An 18,288-nucleotide genomic window follows, 5' to 3' on the forward strand; every position below is an offset into this window, starting at 1 on the left:
TCATAACCAACTGATTTTTGTTTGCCTTGGGCAGCACCTTTAGATGTTGCCTTTCAAAAATGGTATCTATTAGACTTCTAGAGTAGATATTAAAGAAAGAATTTCTACAGGTTGCCCAGAGAAGCTGTGGCTGCCTCATCTTTGGAAATGTCCAAGGATGAGTTGGATGGGGTTTGGAGCAACCTGGGGTGGTGGAAAGTGTCCCTGTTCATGGCCTTTACTAGATGGCCTTCAAAGGTCCTTCCCAACCCTGGCATTTTTATGAGTCTATGCTATTTTTCATGTGTTGTAAAAGCACCAGTGACCCCCTCTTAGTTTTGCTGTCTGGAGACCTCACCCATCTCTTACTGTGCATGGTCTTGAGGGGCATTGCTCTTAAGATGGCAAATACCTGCAAAAAGATGTGTTACCCACCTCCAAAGCACCTCTGGAGCTGCTGGTGCCTCTTGCACTGAAGAAACCGCTCTGGATCTTGTTCCGGTTGGACTTCTGCTCCTTGTGGTTTTATTTGCCTCTCTGATGGCTGGGAGCTGTAGCCCAGATTGTGGTGTGGTTTTCCAGCCTGAGCACCATGTAAGCTGTGAGCCACATGGAGAGGAGCCCCGATGCACTTTGTGGCAGCATAAAAAGCTGTGGTGGGAGCCCTGAGGTGCACAGGAGCCCCGCAGCCCCAGGAGGAGATGTAGCAGCACTGCCATGCTGCAGCAGAGACAGTATTCACCAATAATCACTTAATTTTATCCAGGTGCTTTTCAATAGTAGTTTTCTCCTGTGCTGGCACTGCCAAGATTGAATGTATTTTAAGCAGCCGTGTTGCACACTGTGCCTGCATGGTGGCCAAACATTCCAGTGTCTTTTATTCCATACTGAACACAAACACCTCCTGCCCGGCTTTAACCATTTCTGCTGCCTGAGCATCCTGTGTGCTGCCAGCTGCTCTGTGGGGTTCAACGATCTTCCCCTGCTGGCACCAGCAGGGGTTAACTTGTACATCAGCAGTTGGTTAACTTGTACACCGAAAAGGCTCTGGAGCCTTTATTCCTGAAAGCTTTTATTCCTGAAGTTGGAAAGTAAATGTCTGAACATGCACTATCCACCAAAAAAACCCAGAAGAGACATATTACTGCAAATGCAGGAGGTTGAGTGGTCTGCTAAGAGCAGCTTTCTTTTCAGTTTATGTTATTGATATACTCCAAAAGTTTTTTGTGCCATGAAGAACTCACCTGTCCCATTTCATACTGCAGCACATCAACCATTAGGGCAAATTCTTGAGAAAGTCTGTAAAAAAGGGACCTGGCAGAGTGGCTGCAGTAGCACTAAGTTGTGTTGGCCATAGTTCTGTCACTAGGCTCAGTGTCTTTCGGCAAATGTCTGTTTAAAAGGAGGCATAAAGCACTCAGAATGCCACTTAAAGCCACTTTTGTGATGGGATCTGAAGCCCAGGGGAACTGTGGGTCTGGGCTGGTCCTTGGCTGGGCTCTCAGGTGGGTTGGTCTCTGCCTTCCCCAGCCTGGCCCACCCCAATAGCTGGTAATAGAGATATCATGAATGAGGTCAAAATTGGTGACAAGAACTCATAACTGTGAATCGTAAAGAGAAAAAAAATGGGTTACCAAATACTACCTTGCAGCAGTGCTGTCTGGATGCCAGGTAATGCATCTTTTGAGATTTTGGCCTCATTTAGCTAAAGACTCACTCCCAGACTGGTGGAGCTTTTGTCTTATAGCTTAAAGAGAAAAGTGGCAGGGATATGTTATCTGAAATGTGCCACTTGGGCCATACCTGTCATGCAGAGCAGGGTGGGAAACAATAATTCTGAAGTAACTTTGAGGCAAGTGTAAGCCATGCCAGCTTTGCAAGCCATGCCAGCTTTGCATTTTCCGGGATTTTAGTTGTCACCTGTCCCTTCTGCTTCTCCCTCACCTCTGACCAAGGACAGCCTGCTCATCCACCATTGCAGCCCGTGCCAAAGCCTCTGTCTGCTCCTTCCGTGCCAGCTGACAGGAATTTTGTCTGTTGGGTCCTGTTGATGGCCAGGGTGGGATTTCACTGATGGAGCTCAGCAGTCCACGAGTCACTGAAACCATGGATCCATTAAGGCTGGAAAAGGCCTCTAAGATCAGGTCCAGCTGTCAGCCAGCACCACCAGCATGTTCACCTTAACCATGTCCTCAAGTGCCACATCCACACTTTTTTGAACACTTCCAGGCATGGGGACTCCATCACGTCCCAACAGCCTGTGCTGGGGCTTGGCAGTCCCTTCCATGAAGAAATTTTTCCAGACATCCAATCTAAGCCTTCCCTGGCACAGCTTGAGGCCATTTCCTCTACTCCTTTCACTTGTTCCCCGGAAGGAGAGACTGATTACCCACCTCACCGAAGATGATCAAACCAGGGGGGAAGCTTCAATCACAGCTCAGTCAGAGGTAAACCGGTACAGCTGTCAGCTGTCCCAGGAACTGCTGCCATGGGTTCACCCAGCTTCCTTCTGGGGCTGTGTCGCTGTTGGACATGAAATAAGTACACAGAAGCTTGGTAAGTTCAAAGGAGAAAAGGAGAAAGTTTTATTCAAACATCTGGTATTTATAGAATTCCAAAGTTGACCGTGGATTGGAGGATGGAATTGCCACCTCTCCAACCACACTGGTCTAAAGATTAATCAATCATTTCTCCACACCCACAGAGAAATATGTAAACTCTTCTATTTATACATGAAATTGTGTGGGAACTCTGACTCTCGAATATGTAAACATTATCAGAAGGCTAAAGTTTTATGAGAACTTTAACACTTTCAAAAGAACGATAAAAGAAAACTTAGCACTTTTAAAAATCGGGGCAACAGGGCTGAGTTTCCCTACCCCTCTGTGGAGCTGCTTTTCCTCTGCTGGCTGCCCATGCCTGGTGGCTCGTGCTGCCAGGAGAGGTTTGTTGCGCACCTGTGGGAGTCCAAAGGTGTGAGACTGGCATGCTGGCAGCCAGGATCCTGCCAGCTGGCTTGTGGGAGAGCCTCGGTGGCTCTGCCAAGGCCTGCTGAGGGCACGATGCCGTGACTTAGCAAGAGCAGGCTGTCCCACCCGGGGTGAGTCACTGGGAACACGGGCTTTGGGATGTTGGCTCCTGGCTGAGGGCGTGCTCCACTCACAGCCCAGGTTTCTGCACTGCTGGCTGGTTGCTGGGGTGCTTAGAGGCTCCTCTTGCCTTCCTGTTGGTTGGTAGCCAGGAGAACTAGCTGGCTAGGGGATGGATTAAGATACACTTTGAGAATTGGTGTCTGAAAAGTAGAGAGAGCTGGAAATTATCTCGTCAGTCGGCTGCTGCTGAAAGTGTCTCGAAGTCATGGCTACATCAAAATGTTACATGTGACTTGGCTGAGGTTTTTTCCTCAAACCAATTACCCTGAGCCTAGAAGGAATTAGGATGTTTGTGCCTGACAGTGGAGGGAAGTAATGGTGTGGTGTGTCTTTGTTGGAAGTACAAAAGTGGGGTATGGCAATAATTTAGCCTCTGTCCTCATCTGGTATAAACTTGAACTGAGTATCTTAAATTGAAATGTGTTTTGATGGTGTTTCCTGATGTCAAGAGAACTGCAAGGTATAAATTTATTGTTGTACTTGTGTATGGGATTTTCTGTGCCTGCTTTCAGCTGTGATTCATGGAAGCCAGGGCAGAGTCTGGGAAGCTTAGGTTGATCTTAAAAACACACTCAATTATGTCCTTACAGCTTACCCAAGAGCTCGGGTATTTTGGGAGCTTATAGCAAATCCTGAAGTGAAAACTCTGCCCTTCCCAAAGTCTGCAGCCAAATTGCAGAGTTGCTGGGTTTGCTGTGTGCTGATGATGCCCCGGGGAGCGAATCCCACTGCAGCAGAGGCGCTTGGCCCTGGAGCCAGCAAACCATTTCCTGGAGGGATGTAGGTCTGAAAATGAGCTCCTCTTACCACTTTGGCCCTTCCTTTACCCTGCAGCTCAAGCATGTTAAACAGATTAATTATTGGGACGTATCTGGTGGGTACCATGCTGGGAAGGACTGGCTATTTCATGGTGACTTGTGCAATGGCTTTTGTGTAAATTATTAATTTTGCAAGTGGAAAAATGCATTTGGAAGAGTCTGTGCTCTGTGCAAGGCTCAAGAGCTGCATGAGATGGTGCATGCTCAGTTTCTCCGTGCAAAGTCCCGTGCTCTGGAGGTATCTGGTGAAGTACCTCTGCACTGCAGATCAGTGACCTCACAGCGTCACAGGATTTAGGGATGAGTCGCTGGTGAGAGTCTGATGTCAGACATGCTTTGTATGAAAAGCATGATATCAACATTTTAACCAGATGTTGGGAGTTGTTATCAAAATTTTAACCAGATGTTGGGAGTTGTCTGAAAATACTGATACTCATATAATTGCATAGTGAATCAAGTGAGTTCTTCTGTGTCCCAGTTTTAGGATGCTTGATTTTACAACATCAGTATTTTTAATGCATTTTGAGTGTAGAGGAATCTTTCTGAGTGACTGTGTTTTAAAAACAATTTTCACAAGTTGACTGTGTTTTAATGAGCAAAATCTCAAATGCCTGAGTGAAGGAGCTGGGAGGGAAAATTAAATGTACAGTATTAGGAGCTGATACTCAGCCAATGCCTGTTAATAGTTCTCCAGACAGATGTCCAGCAGCAGAGATTGGGTGTTGTGTAAGAAATGGGCTTCCCAGAGTCTCAGGATGAAGGAAGCAGCAGTGCTTCATGCAGGGGCTCAGTTCCTGCTGTCTCTGCAGGCCTCTGGGGATGTTCTGGAGATGTCCAGTGTCCTTCATGTTTTCTCTGGGAAGTGTCACAGTTGTGTATTACTCACTGTTACTTTCCTAGTCCAGAAGAAATCCAGTCTCTGTAACGCAGGTGGCCACAGGGCGAGGGACCAGCGACACGGGAAGAGGGTGCAAGCAGCTGACAAGAAAATGGATTAACTCAGAGAAGCTTATCTTTTATTGACTTTGTTGCTCTGGCTCTCCCCAGGGATGAAAAGAACCAGTCCATCATCGTGAGTGGGGAGTCAGGGGCCGGCAAGACGGTCTCAGCCAAATATGCCATGCGCTTCTTCGCCACTGTCGGGGCCTCCACCAGCAATACCAACATCGAAGACAAAGTCCTGGCCTCCAGCCCCATCATGGAGGTAAAAGCTGCTCCTTTCCTTTGTCCTGATCACTCTGTCTCTCTGTAAGTCACAAGGACAGTGAGAACCCCCAGGGACTTGAGAGAAAGGTCTGATTTACAGCGTAACAGTGCCCTGGAACTGGACTGAAATGCAGAGATGCACCAACAGCCTCCATTTAGAGCACCCCAATTGCACCTGTATTTGATGGTCTTAAAGCTGAGCCTAAGTATCCCCAGCACACGTCCAGGAGCTGGGCTTTGATGGGGCTCCAGTGTGGAGAGCCCAAGCAGTGCAGCTGGCACTGTTAGTGTTTTATCTTCTTCTTCCTCCTTTGTCACTGCATGGTGCCCCCTAATCTCCTTCTTTTCTTGTACAAACATGGAATAGAGGAGGAAGGGATTAATCTGTTTGAGATATTTAAATTCATTTTAATTTTTGTTAGTTTTCTTTTGCTATCAATCATGTACTGGCCTCTTCCCCTAGGCAACAGCAATGGGACAAAAGGACATAGTCTTAAGTTGTGCCACGAGAGGTTTAGGCTGTACATTAGCAGGAATTTCTTCATGGAAAGGGTGGTCAGGCATTGGAAGGGGCTGCCCAGGGAGGTGTTGGAGTCCCAGCCCATCCCTGGAAGTGTCCAAGGAAAGCCTGGACATGGCACTGAGTGCTCTGGGCTGGTGACAAGGTGAGCACCAAGCACAAGTTGGACTTGATGGGCTGGGAGGGCTTTTCCAACCCAACTGATCTGTGATAGGGGAATAATGAGTCTCATTATTGGGAAATCCCTGCTCTGAAGGAAAAGAATTCTTCTTATATATACAAAAGAAAGGGGAAAAGCAGCTTTGTTTCCTTTCACTGAAGCCAGATGCTGAGAATGTATGTCTGAGTGCCTAAATCCCATTTTCCAAACAGATTTGGGAATCATGAAGTACCTTCAGTTGATTTGGGCTTTTTCAAAGTCCACGAAGCTCTTCAGACCCGTGTGGCTTTCTTTTCAAGGCAGGAACCAGCAGTGCTGCCTTAGTGGAGTGTGGTGCTGTCCTGTGCGTAACCTTAGGCTTGGCTCAGCCTTTAGGGAGGCTCCCCATCACTGTGCCTTGTGCCAGGTGGTCTGACAGACAGAGAGGGGTGGCCGATCTGGGGCGAGACCCAGCCTGACATGCAGCACGTGTAGTCTGACACCCTGCTGCCCTGCTGCTGGGGGTGAGCTGCAGTGTCCAGGCCAGTGGTGCTGCAGGTGAGCAGTAAGAAAAGCCAAAAGGTGTGTGGCTGATGGGGAAAACTGGCTGGGTTTCTACAGGTTTACTCCTGGTAAACCTGCTAGTTCACTCCTTTCCTCACCCATCTCCCCTGCCTCTGTGAAACGTAGCTGCAGTACCAGGGGGGGTACTTAAAAACATCCAAGAAAAAAATTCACAGTGCACACTATTCTTCTGTATGACCCCAGAATTTTATTGCTCTAATTTTCCTGCCTGTGCTCAGTTCTGGCTGTAATTTCTAAGTGCTGAGGCCAGGCAACCTGCCTGTCTTTATTGGAAATTGATGAGAACATTGCCTATGCAGAAAAAAAAACCATAAAAGAAAACTGCCTGGTTTGCAGAAAAACCCTGAGTTAAATGGGCTTGTTGGGGAAGGAGACCCATCCAGGGTCATACAGGGAATACTTCCATCCAGGGAAGCTGCTGGTGTTGACTCTGAACAAAGGTGGGGGCATCCTATAAGGTGCAGCAGGAATGTTGAGGCTTTTGGGATGTGGATGGTTTAATTACTGTACAAATACTTGTTGCTGTTTGTATGCATTTTTCTTCCACAAAAACCCTGGAGACACCACATTTTCAGTGAAGAGTCCCCCCGAAAGTCACATTGCTCCTCTGCCTTCTGCATCTGGGAAGGGGTTTTCCTCAAAACCTCCTATGGCTGTTTATATAGCACCGACTGCAAATCGAAGTGTTTAAAAAAAATTAAAAATTCAATTAAAATTTAATGTTTAATTTTGTTTGTTTAATGCAGGCCATCGGAAATGCTAAAACAACAAGGAATGACAACAGCAGCCGCTTTGGGAAATACATTCAGATTGGCTTTGATAAAAGATACCGCATCATTGGTGCCAACATGAGGACATATCTGCTGGAAAAATCTCGGGTTGTATTTCAGGTGAGGAGTTGTGGGGCTTTTTTCTTTTTTTCTTTTGGGTGCTATGTTCCAGGAATTCAATAGTCTGGGTCTTTTCTGTGGATAAGGGGAAAAAATATCTCTTTACAAATAGAACTACAGAATCATTTAGGTTGGAAGTGACCTCTAAGACCACTGAATCCAACTGTCCCCCCAGCACTGCCACACCCATCAGAGAATCATCATCATGGAATGGTTTGGGTTGGAAGAGATCTTAAAGATCACCTCATTCCACCCCTGCCATGGGCAGGGACATCTTCCACTGTCCCAGAGCGCTCCAAGCCCCATCCAGCCTGGCCTTGGACACTTCCCGGGATCCAGGGGCAGCCACAGCCGCTCTGGGCACCCTGTGCCAGGGCCTGCCCACCCTCCCAGCCAGCAATTCCTGCATAATATCTAACCCAAATCTACTCTCTGCCTTTGGGAAGCCATTGCTCCTTGTCCTGTCCCCCCATGCTCTTGTACAAAGTCCCTTTCCATCTTCTTTGTGATCACATCCTCAAGTGCCACCTCCACACGGCTTTTAAACCCCTCCAGGGGTGGGGACTCCACTGCTGCCCAGGGCAGCTGTGCCAGGGCTGGACAGCCCTTTTCATGGAAGAATTGTTCCTGATAGCCAACCTAAACCTCCCCTTGCTACAGCTTGAGGCTGTGTTTCCTTCTTCTGTCACTTTCTTGGTGGACACAGCTTCCAGATGTGTCTTTTGGACTCAGTCTTGGAGTTCTTTATGATTCCAGCCTGATGACCCTTGTCCTGGGCTAAGGTGTACCTGGGAGACTTTTAGAGAGCCAGGGAGAGCAAATGGCAGGCAGCAGTGTTCAGTTTTGAAGACGAAGAAGGGGCAGAAGAGGGGCTGAGAAGGCTGATGTCACTGCCACAGCACATCCCTTGGGTTTCTTCTGCAGGCTCAGGAGAGGCTCTCTTAGTTTCTGCTTGGGATGTAGATCAGAAGCTACTGCAAAAATTTTGTCCTTACCCAAAAAAAGAGTGCCCCAACTACAAAAATTTTAGAAACCTGACAACTTTGAGAAGCCATGAAGAGTAAACCACCTTCTTTTATATTACTGTGGGTTTGCAACTCAGTGCTTGCTGCTTCATTTAGCCTGGTTACTCCAGAGAGGGGTAAGATGTGGGAGGTAATACAGAATGATTTACTTTCTTTGCCAGGTGAGCAGTGTGTGTTGGTCAGGTTTGGCACATCCTTTCTCCCGGGTGGCAAGGAAAATGTCCTTGTGTTGGTGTCACTGACAGGTCTCGGTGGTGGGAGGAAGGGGATGGGGCCAGGGTGGCCCTGGGCTCAGGGGGCATCAGTGTGAGGGTGGGAGCTCTGCTGTGACCCCTCTGTGCCCTCTGCTGTGACCCCTCTGTTCCTCTGGTAACTCGGCATTTCCCTGCAGGCAGAGGATGAGCGCAACTACCACATCTTCTACCAGCTCTGTGCCTCCTCAAGCCTCCCAGAATTCAAAGACCTTGGACTCAGTAAGTGCTGGCACATCCCTGTGCCCTGCTGGCTGCTGCCTGGCTCTGGGGGCAGCAGGAGAGAGTGGTGGGGTCAGAAATGCGGGTCCCTGGGGAGGCCTGTGTGCCCTGGGAGGAGGGGAGGGAGATGAGACTGAAGGGCTTCTGCTGCTGGGTGGAGCACAGGTTTGCTCACCCCATCACCAGGGATGTGGCAGCTTGGGTGAGGGTGAGGATGTCCTGGCACAGGGTGCCCAGAGAATCTGTGGCTGCCCCTGGATCCCTGGGAGGGTCTGGGGCTGGGTCGGATGGAGTTTAAAGCAACCTGGGAAAGTGGAAGGTGTCCCTTTAAGGTCCCATGGAATTTTGTGATTCCATGGAAGTTGTCAGCAGAGCTGCAGTGAAACTACACTGCTGTGGTGTGTGCCAGCTGATGCAGGGAGATCATGTGTTAATATTGTACCAACCCTGCATAAGGGGTGTGTTTTAAATGTGAGTGTGGACTGATCTGGCCAGTGTCTTGGCAGGAGTGGCTGAGTCCTTTGAATTCATTATGTTTCTTTCTTTTTAATGGCTAACTCCTGGAATGAGTTGTGTTTTTTCCCCCAGGATTTGCAGCAAAACCTGTGTAGAACACCTGATTCAGAGGGTTTGCACTCGCAGCAGGTGGTGCAGCGATGAATTTTAATTCCATTTTTATCTTGAATATTTGCTGTTGCTTAGAGAGAAAAGCAAGGTTTAAAGCAGGCTTTTTACCTGTTTTGAATAGAGAGCAAGGCATGTTCTGCTCCCACCACAGGGTCTTGCAGAAGTTGCCATCCACACTGCAGTGGAATGGCAGATGAAGAGAGGGGATTTCAGTTTCTAGGTAATTCTTGTCTTAATGACCTTTTGGGTCACTGTAGGTGCATTGCCCACACAGAGCACATCACGTGGACCATTTTCAAGAGTTTATGCCATACCTACATGCTTCATTTTTAGAAACATACCCTGGGTAATGGTGATGTTTTCTGGCATCTTAAAATTCAGACACAAACTCTTTCAGCTTCATCTGGGAGATGAGTTGACGTGTGAGAGCTCCAGCTGTGAAACCACTGCTCTCTTCTTGGGAGCATGTGGATCAGGGGAAATACCAGTCTTACTCATCACAGCTCTCTAAAAGCATCATCTGTGTTTGTGGTGAGTGTCAGGAGTGCAGGCTGAGAGGCCTTTGCTGTCCTGGTGCATCACCCAGGACACGTTTGTGCGGTTGTGACTGTGGCTCTCAGCTCCAGCATCTCAGGGATGAATGTGTAATGGCAACAGCTGGCGGTGCAGGACGAGTGGGTGCCAGGGCCATTATCTGCAAGGAAGCCTTCTTGCATCATTTCTAATCAAAATTTGGTGCCAGTGCTTGTCAGTCTCCAGCTGCTCTCTGTGGCACTTTGCATTTGCTGTGTCACAGCGTGCACAGGTGTCCACTGGGTGTTGGAGAAGAAGCAGTTTTTCCAAAGGTGAAGGGGTGTTTCCTGCCCTCTCACCTTGCAATGGCTGGAAAAAGTCTCCCCAAAGTGTTTGGGGGGCTGTCAGGTGTGGGGCTGCTCAGGCTTTGTGGGGACAGGGGTGTGGGTCCCTCAGCTGCTCCTGTCGGTATGACACAGGCTCTGCCCTTGCCTGTTGGATTTCTGGTGCTGGGCAGTGGGTGCAGAGGTGCACAGTTCACTTGTTTGTCTTTCTTTTCAGTGATGTTTTTAATTTCCAGCTTTGCCTTGGATTTACTGGCCTGCTTGAAGATGACTAGTCAGAACTCAGATTTATTTCCTTGTGTGAGCTGTACTTACCTGTCAATCTTGTCTTCCCAAGGCTTACACAAAACAAGAGGTGTCTTGATGTGAAAATCCACTTTTTATTTATTACTCAGGGAGGAGGATGTATATTTTTCCATCTAAAAGCCAGGAGCTATTGCTTCTCCTTTGGGTCTTACACATACAGAGAATTGTTATTACTTCCTTTTATGTTGCAAGATGCTGGAAAACAAAGAGTCTCTAAACATACATGAGCCCAGCAGAGAAAACCTGTGTTGGCTTCAGTTTGAGTGATCCTGAAGGCTTAATTTTAAACTAGAAAGTAAATATTTGACTTTAAATGGTGATGTGCAATTCAAATGCCTTTTGAAGTGTGGTGTCTAGCTTAATGATGCCTGGGCAGTGGTGCAAGGCAGAAATGTGTTTTATTTGTTTGCAGTGAATCAAAGGGTTTGTGTGGCTAAAACAATTATGGAGATCTTGAAATACAGAGATTGGACTCAGTTATACCAGGGATGACTTGAGGCAGAAACAGACCCCAGTGTGAATGTTTAAAATAAGCTGACGTCCTGGTCCCATCAGCCACCACCAGCCCTGGCTGCATCTTGCAGGGCTTGGTGCAGCCGCACCAAGCTGTGAGTGTGACGTGCTCCACTGTGGGCTGGGCGAGCTCCTGTTGTGCTGGGGGACCAGGAGGGACACTGTCTGCCTGACCCCAATCAGCATTTTCTGCCCCTCCTTCCTGATGCTCCAGCAGCGAGTGGAATTACCGAAATCTCTGGGTTGCAGGGCTTTGTATGCCAAAAAGAATTAAATGTTTTTCTTTACAGCCTGAAAGTACAGCTAATGCAGAAGCCTGTGGGAGGCCTGGGAAGGGAGGGGGAGCTTCTGGTGGCAATTTGAGTCAAGAAGAGTGCAGATTGCAGTGATTTTAAAGGTTACCACTAGACTGGTGTGGAACACAGTAGGCTTTTTTCTCTATATTCACCACGCTTGGGAAATATGTTTGTGTGTGTTAATGAGTGGGTTTTGGCAAATGACTCCTACTCAGTACAAAACAGGCTGAGGCTGGTGCTGAGAACTGTTTTTGGGTGGGGTGGGGAGGTTGTCTAGGGGCTGGGCTCCCCCAGCCCTCGCAGGGAAAAGCTCTGGCTGTGCCAGGGCTCAGCTGGCAGCCGTGGGCACACATCTCACTGCTCTGGACCTCAGGGCTTTGTTTTAAGGAGGGGGATTACCTGTGTAGCTTTCTTAAGTGGACACAAATCCTGCAATCTCTTCTTGCTGTATTTGCATTGGAAATGCCTCTCAGCCTACACAGGATTTATTGGTGTCATCCTGGCGTAACTTTGCTAAAGCACAGATGTTCAAGCGGTGTAAAGCAGGCACCGTGAGCCGTTCTCCATTCCCTTTGCTCCCAAGGATTAAGGCTTTGTGTAGGAAAGGTGTTAAAACACCTGAATCAGTCGTGGATGTATAAAACAGGATGAGGAGTTACTGAAAGTAGTCCTAGTACTACTAGGACTAGCTGGAGCTGTTACTAGAATCCCAAAAACACCACCTGCTGTGCATGGATAAGAGGTTTTATCACTGCAAGAAGGCAGCTACAACCACTTACCAAGGTTCCGCCAGCCTAGCTGGAGCTGTTACTAGAATCCCAAAAACACCACCTGTTGTGCATGGATAAGAGGTTTTATCACTGCAAGAAGGCAGCTACAGCCACTTACCAAGGTTCCGCTTTATCCACCCCTGTTTGAACTATGGTTCAAAGGATGCAGGTGTCCTTCAGGGATGGGACAAAGGGAGGATCCCAGTGCCCGTTCTGGGGAGTGCTGCGGTGGGGTGTGGATAAGACAGTCTGGTCAGAGGGAGAGAAATATTTCCCAGAGAGACAGAGAGAGATAAGCTTTCCCATAAATTGGTCTGGGAAGTTTTAGGGAGGTGGAGAGAAAGAATTGTAAACTATCTGCAGGTGGTGTTTTGAACAAGTTGTTTTTGTCACAAGATGTTTACCAAAGGGTGTCTGCTTAATTTCACATGTCTGCCAGTCATGTGAAATGTGCTGATTAAATGACTAATCAGGTCCCTCTGTATAAGACCAGGGTATAAGATAAGGGGTTCCAATAAATTCAGGGTTTCTAGCCTCTTAGCCTTCTGACCAGGAGTCTGTGTCACTTGTTATCTATTCCTGTCTCAATGATGACAGTGGGGAGGACTGATTGCTCATCTGTTTCTTCTCTTTCTTCTCTCCTAGCATGTGCCGAAGACTTTTTCTACACTTCTCAGGGAGGTGACACATCCATAAATGGTGTGGACGATGCTGATGACTTTGAGAAAACCAGATATGCCTTCACCCTGCTTGGTAAAGAGTTGCTCTGCTTGAAGCCTGCCTAGCAGAAGTCTCACAATTGTTTTCAGTGTTTTACTTGAATTATAACATTCCTGTTGACCTAGCTGGCTTTACTTTGCTTTTGAGAAGGAGCTGCTGAAGTGTTTCTAGCAGCTGTCTGTGAAGCAGCAGTGAAATGGAGAGGGATGCAGAATTTAGGAGAAACCATTCTAAAGTCAAAGCAGGGCTGCAGTATTGACTTGCTATTTTTTACCCTGTTTACGAGCAGGCAAAGAGCTGTTACTGCGCAGTTCAGTCTGTGTTGTGGTCGAGGGTGATGTCACTTGTTGGATCACAGCTCTGTACTGAGTAGCTGATTCCTGGAAATAATGAGCTGAGTACATCCCTGCTGTGCAGAGTCCCCATCCACACGGCAGCTACAGAAGCTGCGGCTGTGTCCAGCCCCCGTGCAGGCAGTGGGGGCGCAGAGCTGTGCCCTGCCTGCAGCAGGGCTCTTTGAAAGGAAAAACAATCTGGAAGGGAAAACTTGCCCAGTGTGTTTGTATTTATCTGAAACCTAGTTTATAAATTGCCTCTGTGCTCCCTCTGAAGCCCCCTGGCTTTGCCTGCATGGCAGAGGCACGGTCAGCAGCGGGGGACACTCCCCTGTCTCTCGTGGCAGATTCGGGGAGCGGCTAAGACAGAGCGCTTCACTGTCTGCCTTGTATGGAGGAGAGGCAGCGTCCGAGAAGGTAATGAGGGAGTCGACTCACGGCCGGGGAAAAGTCTCAGGTTTATTGTAAGCTCCGAGGAGCTCTGAGTTACGTGTCCCTGCAGCCGAAAGTGACTCACATGGCTTTCACCTTAAGTACCACGGCGGAGACAAGGGGGAAGGACGCCCACCGCCCAGTGGGGGAGTTCGGGGGAGTGGAAGGCAGAGGGACAGACAGAAACACAAACCAATGGGGGAAGGTTAAGGGAGGGACCCCTGGCCTTTGTCCACTCACTCGATGCCCAAGGTGGAAGGTTTTGGGAGAGTGGGATTAGGAGCTGTGTGATGGACAAGGCACCAGGGAGGGGTGGCAATGGAGGAAGGGCGGGAGAGCTCAGGGTGGAACCACTGGGGGAAAATAGGGGGTGAAGGGGCAAACCATTACAGAACTGTTACAAAGATATAAAAACACAATACAACAATAAATCCTGGTGAGTCTTGGTGCCTCTCACAGGCTGGGAGAAGAGCTCAGGATATTTACAGTTGCCTGTGAAAATCCCCTGCCCAGCTATGCCTGCAGTGATTGTAGGGACTCACTGCAAGCTGTAGAACTGCAATTGCTCCCCCAGGATTTGTCCTCTTTGTGTTTTACATGGGCCTTATCTCTTTCTCTTTGGGGTCTTGTCTTTACCCTCCTCTTGCTCAGCTTGTGTGAGTTCTGTTGACTACTCAAAAAATATGATTCCTGGTTGCTCCAAACTTGCCCACAGGACTCTAATCCCCAGAGAACTCTTTCCCCATCCCCCTGGCATGTGTAGTCTCTCTTTGCTCCCCTTCTCTGGCTCCCCAAGCAGCTCCCCTCTCTCCGTGGTCCCTGGGAAGCCCTGTGAGAGCATCTTCCTCTGGGGCCAGTCTGATGATGATTTTCTGTTCTTCACGTGCTCCTCTGTCTCTGCTTTTCCTCATTTTCCTTCAGTGTTTCCCAGCCCTGCTTCTGTTCGTTCCCTGGTGAAACTGCTAATAGAGTTTCCAGTCTTGCCTTTTTGGATGTAACAAGAAGTCAAATTTCTCTGCAAATCTCCAGTTTTAGCCAGGCTTAACTCCAGTTAAGATATCCAAGTAAGAGCACAGCATTGCTCATTTTAGTAACCTTGAAACAGTTCTCACTGTGCTGATAACAAAAAAGTCCTGAGAGAGAGATAGGGAAGCTCTGGATAATTCAGAAACCAGCAGGTGATGTCTCAGACCTTGAGATGATAATTAGGACACCAACCCTGAGCACAAAAGGAACACAGAAACCCAGCTAGGATGATAAAAAAATGCAAGATATGGCAAGAAGGCCATGTGTGGGCTGCTGCTGAGCAAAGCTCCTGGGAATGCCTGCAAATCCTGGGAATATCTGTAAAGAAAAATAGATAAAACAATGTATAAATAAAATATATAAAGCAATAACATCTTGCACCCCGAGTAAAGACCCACAAGTGTCTCTTGTGGAGACACTGGGGATGGTAAGACAGAGCTCCCCATCACCTCCCTGGTGACTCGCTGCATCCAGCTGTGCCACCAGTGTGGAGGCATTGTGCAGGGCTTTAATTTTCCCTTCTTTTTGTGGGACGTTGGCAATATGGGTAATTTGTAATTCGTGTGCTTTGGTTGTCAGCAGGCTGTGGTGACAGACAAGCAACTCCTTGTTCTGTGAAAGCTGCAGAGCCCCTGTAACTCTGATCCTGTTTGTTCACTGTGCAGCAGCATCCTTGGGTTTGTGTGTATTAAACCCATCAGCGTTAAAACTGAGAGTTTATGGTGTGTTTATTGGAAGCAGCCTCATGATTCTGAAAACCAACTGACTCGGAAGGAAATCAAATGCTGCAAGCATCTTCAAATAAACTTAAAACTGTGTTTCATTTTCCGTTGTGACAATCAGCTATCAACTGTTCCTGCAGGAGTGAAGGAGTCTCACCAGATGACCATTTTTAGGATAATTGCTGCCATTCTCCACCTGGGGAACTTGAAAATCCGAGAGGAACAAGACGAGGACGTCTGCAGTATATCGGTAGGTCACCCTCAGGAGCGGGCACGTGGGGAGCTTGATGTGCTCAGGAGTCAGGCCGTGCTCATGTGCTGGGCTTCACAGCCTTGCCCTTGGCTAGAAAGCCCTTTTCCTCCTGGTTTTTTTGGCCTTTTTTTGAAAACACATCATAAGTTCCTAGTTGCTTTGTTTGTCCTGGGAAATAATGCATTATTCCTCCTCTCTAGCCAGCCTGCAAGCAAGGCTGTTCAAAAATTGCTTACATCCCTGACATCCCAGCCCACCTTAACTCTTCCTGCTTCCTTAGAACACCCAGTGCAGGGTCTTGGGGACTGGTGACACTGATGGTGACACCAGCACAAGGTGTGATGCTTTGCAACCACTTTCCTCCAGGCAAAGCCACAGAGCTGCTGCTTGTAACGTGGCCAAAGGAGCACTGCATGGTTAATTAGCAAAACTAAGTAACACTAAGGATGCCTTTGAGGGGGGTTTTTCTGTTTCTGTGTTTGTTCAGAGGTGGGGAAAGGTAAAGCAATTACATGGAAAATACTGTCCTGTAAATTATCATTGCATCCCAGGCTGTGTCGTTCGTTCCTAATTAAAGTATTAAAAGGGCTCTGCACACACTTCAGTGTTACCCTAGAGGTGTTCAATGAATGAGATGCTGGGGGTAATTTACTTGATATTTGGCAACATGGATGTGTGAAAGCTGCCTGCTTCAGCGATGTTGAGTTCTGTTAATGAAGTTCATGCTGTTTAATTACCTTCAAATATAATTGCAAGGTATTAAATCAATTCTGGTACTACCTTGACTCTGGTCAAAAAGGTATTGTAGCAATAAAACATCCTAGAATTCTTGTAAAATGCACTTTTTTTTCTGCATCCCCAGCCCCATCCAGCATTTCTAAGTACACTTACCTAACTGGAACCAATTTACTTCCTAGAGATACCTATTATTACATAGGGGAAGGGGAAATTGTTTTCTTGTTTTCCAAAAGGCAGTGCCTTCTATCTGACCATAACAGAGACTCATAACTGCTTTATCTTAATTTCAGGAGGGAAGCGGTGAAATACATTGCACTAAAGAAAATGAAGTTCACCTTTCATTTTATTAATTGTGCAAAGCCTAAGCCCTTCTGGAAATGCACGATTTATAGCTTTGTTATTCAGGATGGAGTTATTCTGTAGAAGGCATGGTGTCCTGGCATACCCTAAGCTTTAGTCTGAGGCATAACCAGGGTTGCTCAGGGGCAGGGTGTAGTTGCAGGTCGAGGAGGAATGAGGTGGAGAATTCTTTTTCCTGTGGACATGTGCTCTTTGTGAAAGCTGAGAGCTCAAGGATAACCAGAGCAGGGCCAAGCCTTGGTACCACCATCCAGAGCCCCGTGTGAGCTGTCCCACCCTGTCCATGAGGACTCCCACAGCTGTATGGGTGTCACTGCTTCTCCGCTCCTGTCCCCCACAGAGAGACACAGCTTTCCCTGATAGTTACAAAGAGCCGCCACTCCTTGCGCAGATCTGTGAACTTGGGTGCTAAAATGCCAGTTTGAGGTGTCACCAGCCTGCTGACTTTGCTTCTGGTCCCCCCTCCCAGAGCGAGGATGAGCACCTGAGCAACTTCTGCAGCCTGCTGGGCGTGGAGCAGGACCAGATGCAGCACTGGCTGTGCCACTGCAAGCTCGTCACCAGGGCCGAGACCTACGTGAAGAGCATGTCCCTGCACCAGGTGGTGAACGCCAGGAACGCCTTGGCCAAGCACATCTATGCCCAGCTCTTCAACTGGGTCGTGCAGCACATCAACAATGCCCTCAACACCACTGTGAAGCAGCACTCCTTCATCGGCGTGCTCGACATCTACGGGTAGGCACCTCCTCAGCTCTCATCTGCTCAATGACTCCTTTATAATTTGTCTTCCCCTTCCTGCGAAGCACACGCTGCTTCGGCTGGTGGCAGGTGATGGGAATAATGGAAAGGAGCACAAAAAAGTACTGTGTAGTTTGCAGTTTTGATCCTCCTTCAGAGTGTGCAGCCTTCAGCACAAAATGGTGTGCATGGGTCTGTGTAAGCACTGTGTTCTGGGATTTACCTCCCATGCCCTTCCCATCTGGAGTTTCTGTCTCCTGTGCTGTTTAAAACAATCTTAAAGATGAGCTGGGGTGAAGGTGCTGCTGTGGAGACCATAGACTGCCTCATCTTGATGTGGGGTTTGAGGACACTCCCTTCTTTCATCTGTGAAGCTGCTGCTGCAGGGTCCTGGTGCAGTGAGAGTTTTCAGAGGAGCTTGGGAACCTGTGGTGGGGATGTCAGGTGCACAGAGCTCTTGCAAGGCTTGCAGCCTGTGCCCTCAGGGGCAATGACCCACTTTAAAATTGTTCTGGGTACCCGTTACTGCCTGGTTTGCCATCCTGAGTGGTGGTAGAAGAGGGATGTGAGAGTTGTCTGAGTTCATTTTAGCTGAAGTGCCGCAAAGAAGCAGAAGATGGAGGAAAAGGGAAGGGATTCTGTCAGCTGTGGGGTGGAAAAGGAAAGAGGTATTGTGGATTTGGGTTTCACCCTCCATTTTTTCAACTTTTTTTTTTTTTTTTTTTTTTTTTTTTTTCTGGTGTGTCTGGATAGAAAGGGCAAGAGAAAAGTCCCAGGTGGCCCAGACAGGTCCATGCAGCAGGTCCAT

At 48.0% G+C, this 18,288-nt stretch overlaps 1 protein-coding gene across 1 annotated transcript in view; it reads left to right on the plus strand.

The window, feature by feature from the left end:
- Positions 1–18,288, plus strand: part of MYO5B (myosin VB) — a 147,008-nt gene that overhangs the window by 44,583 nt on the left and 84,137 nt on the right. Inside the window, exons 5-10 of the mRNA XM_068176078.1 lie at positions 4,997–5,153; positions 7,146–7,289; positions 8,706–8,787; positions 12,802–12,909; positions 15,532–15,641; positions 17,212–17,477. Of these exons, the coding sequence (XP_068032179.1) occupies positions 4,997–5,153; positions 7,146–7,289; positions 8,706–8,787; positions 12,802–12,909; positions 15,532–15,641; positions 17,212–17,477 (867 nt within the window). The remainder of the gene's footprint in view (positions 1–4,996; positions 5,154–7,145; positions 7,290–8,705; positions 8,788–12,801; positions 12,910–15,531; positions 15,642–17,211; positions 17,478–18,288) is intronic.

The sequence above is a fragment of the Anomalospiza imberbis genome, chromosome Z (genome assembly GCF_031753505.1).
Source record: "Anomalospiza imberbis isolate Cuckoo-Finch-1a 21T00152 chromosome Z, ASM3175350v1, whole genome shotgun sequence".
Taxonomy (NCBI): Eukaryota; Metazoa; Chordata; class Aves; order Passeriformes; family Viduidae; genus Anomalospiza; species Anomalospiza imberbis.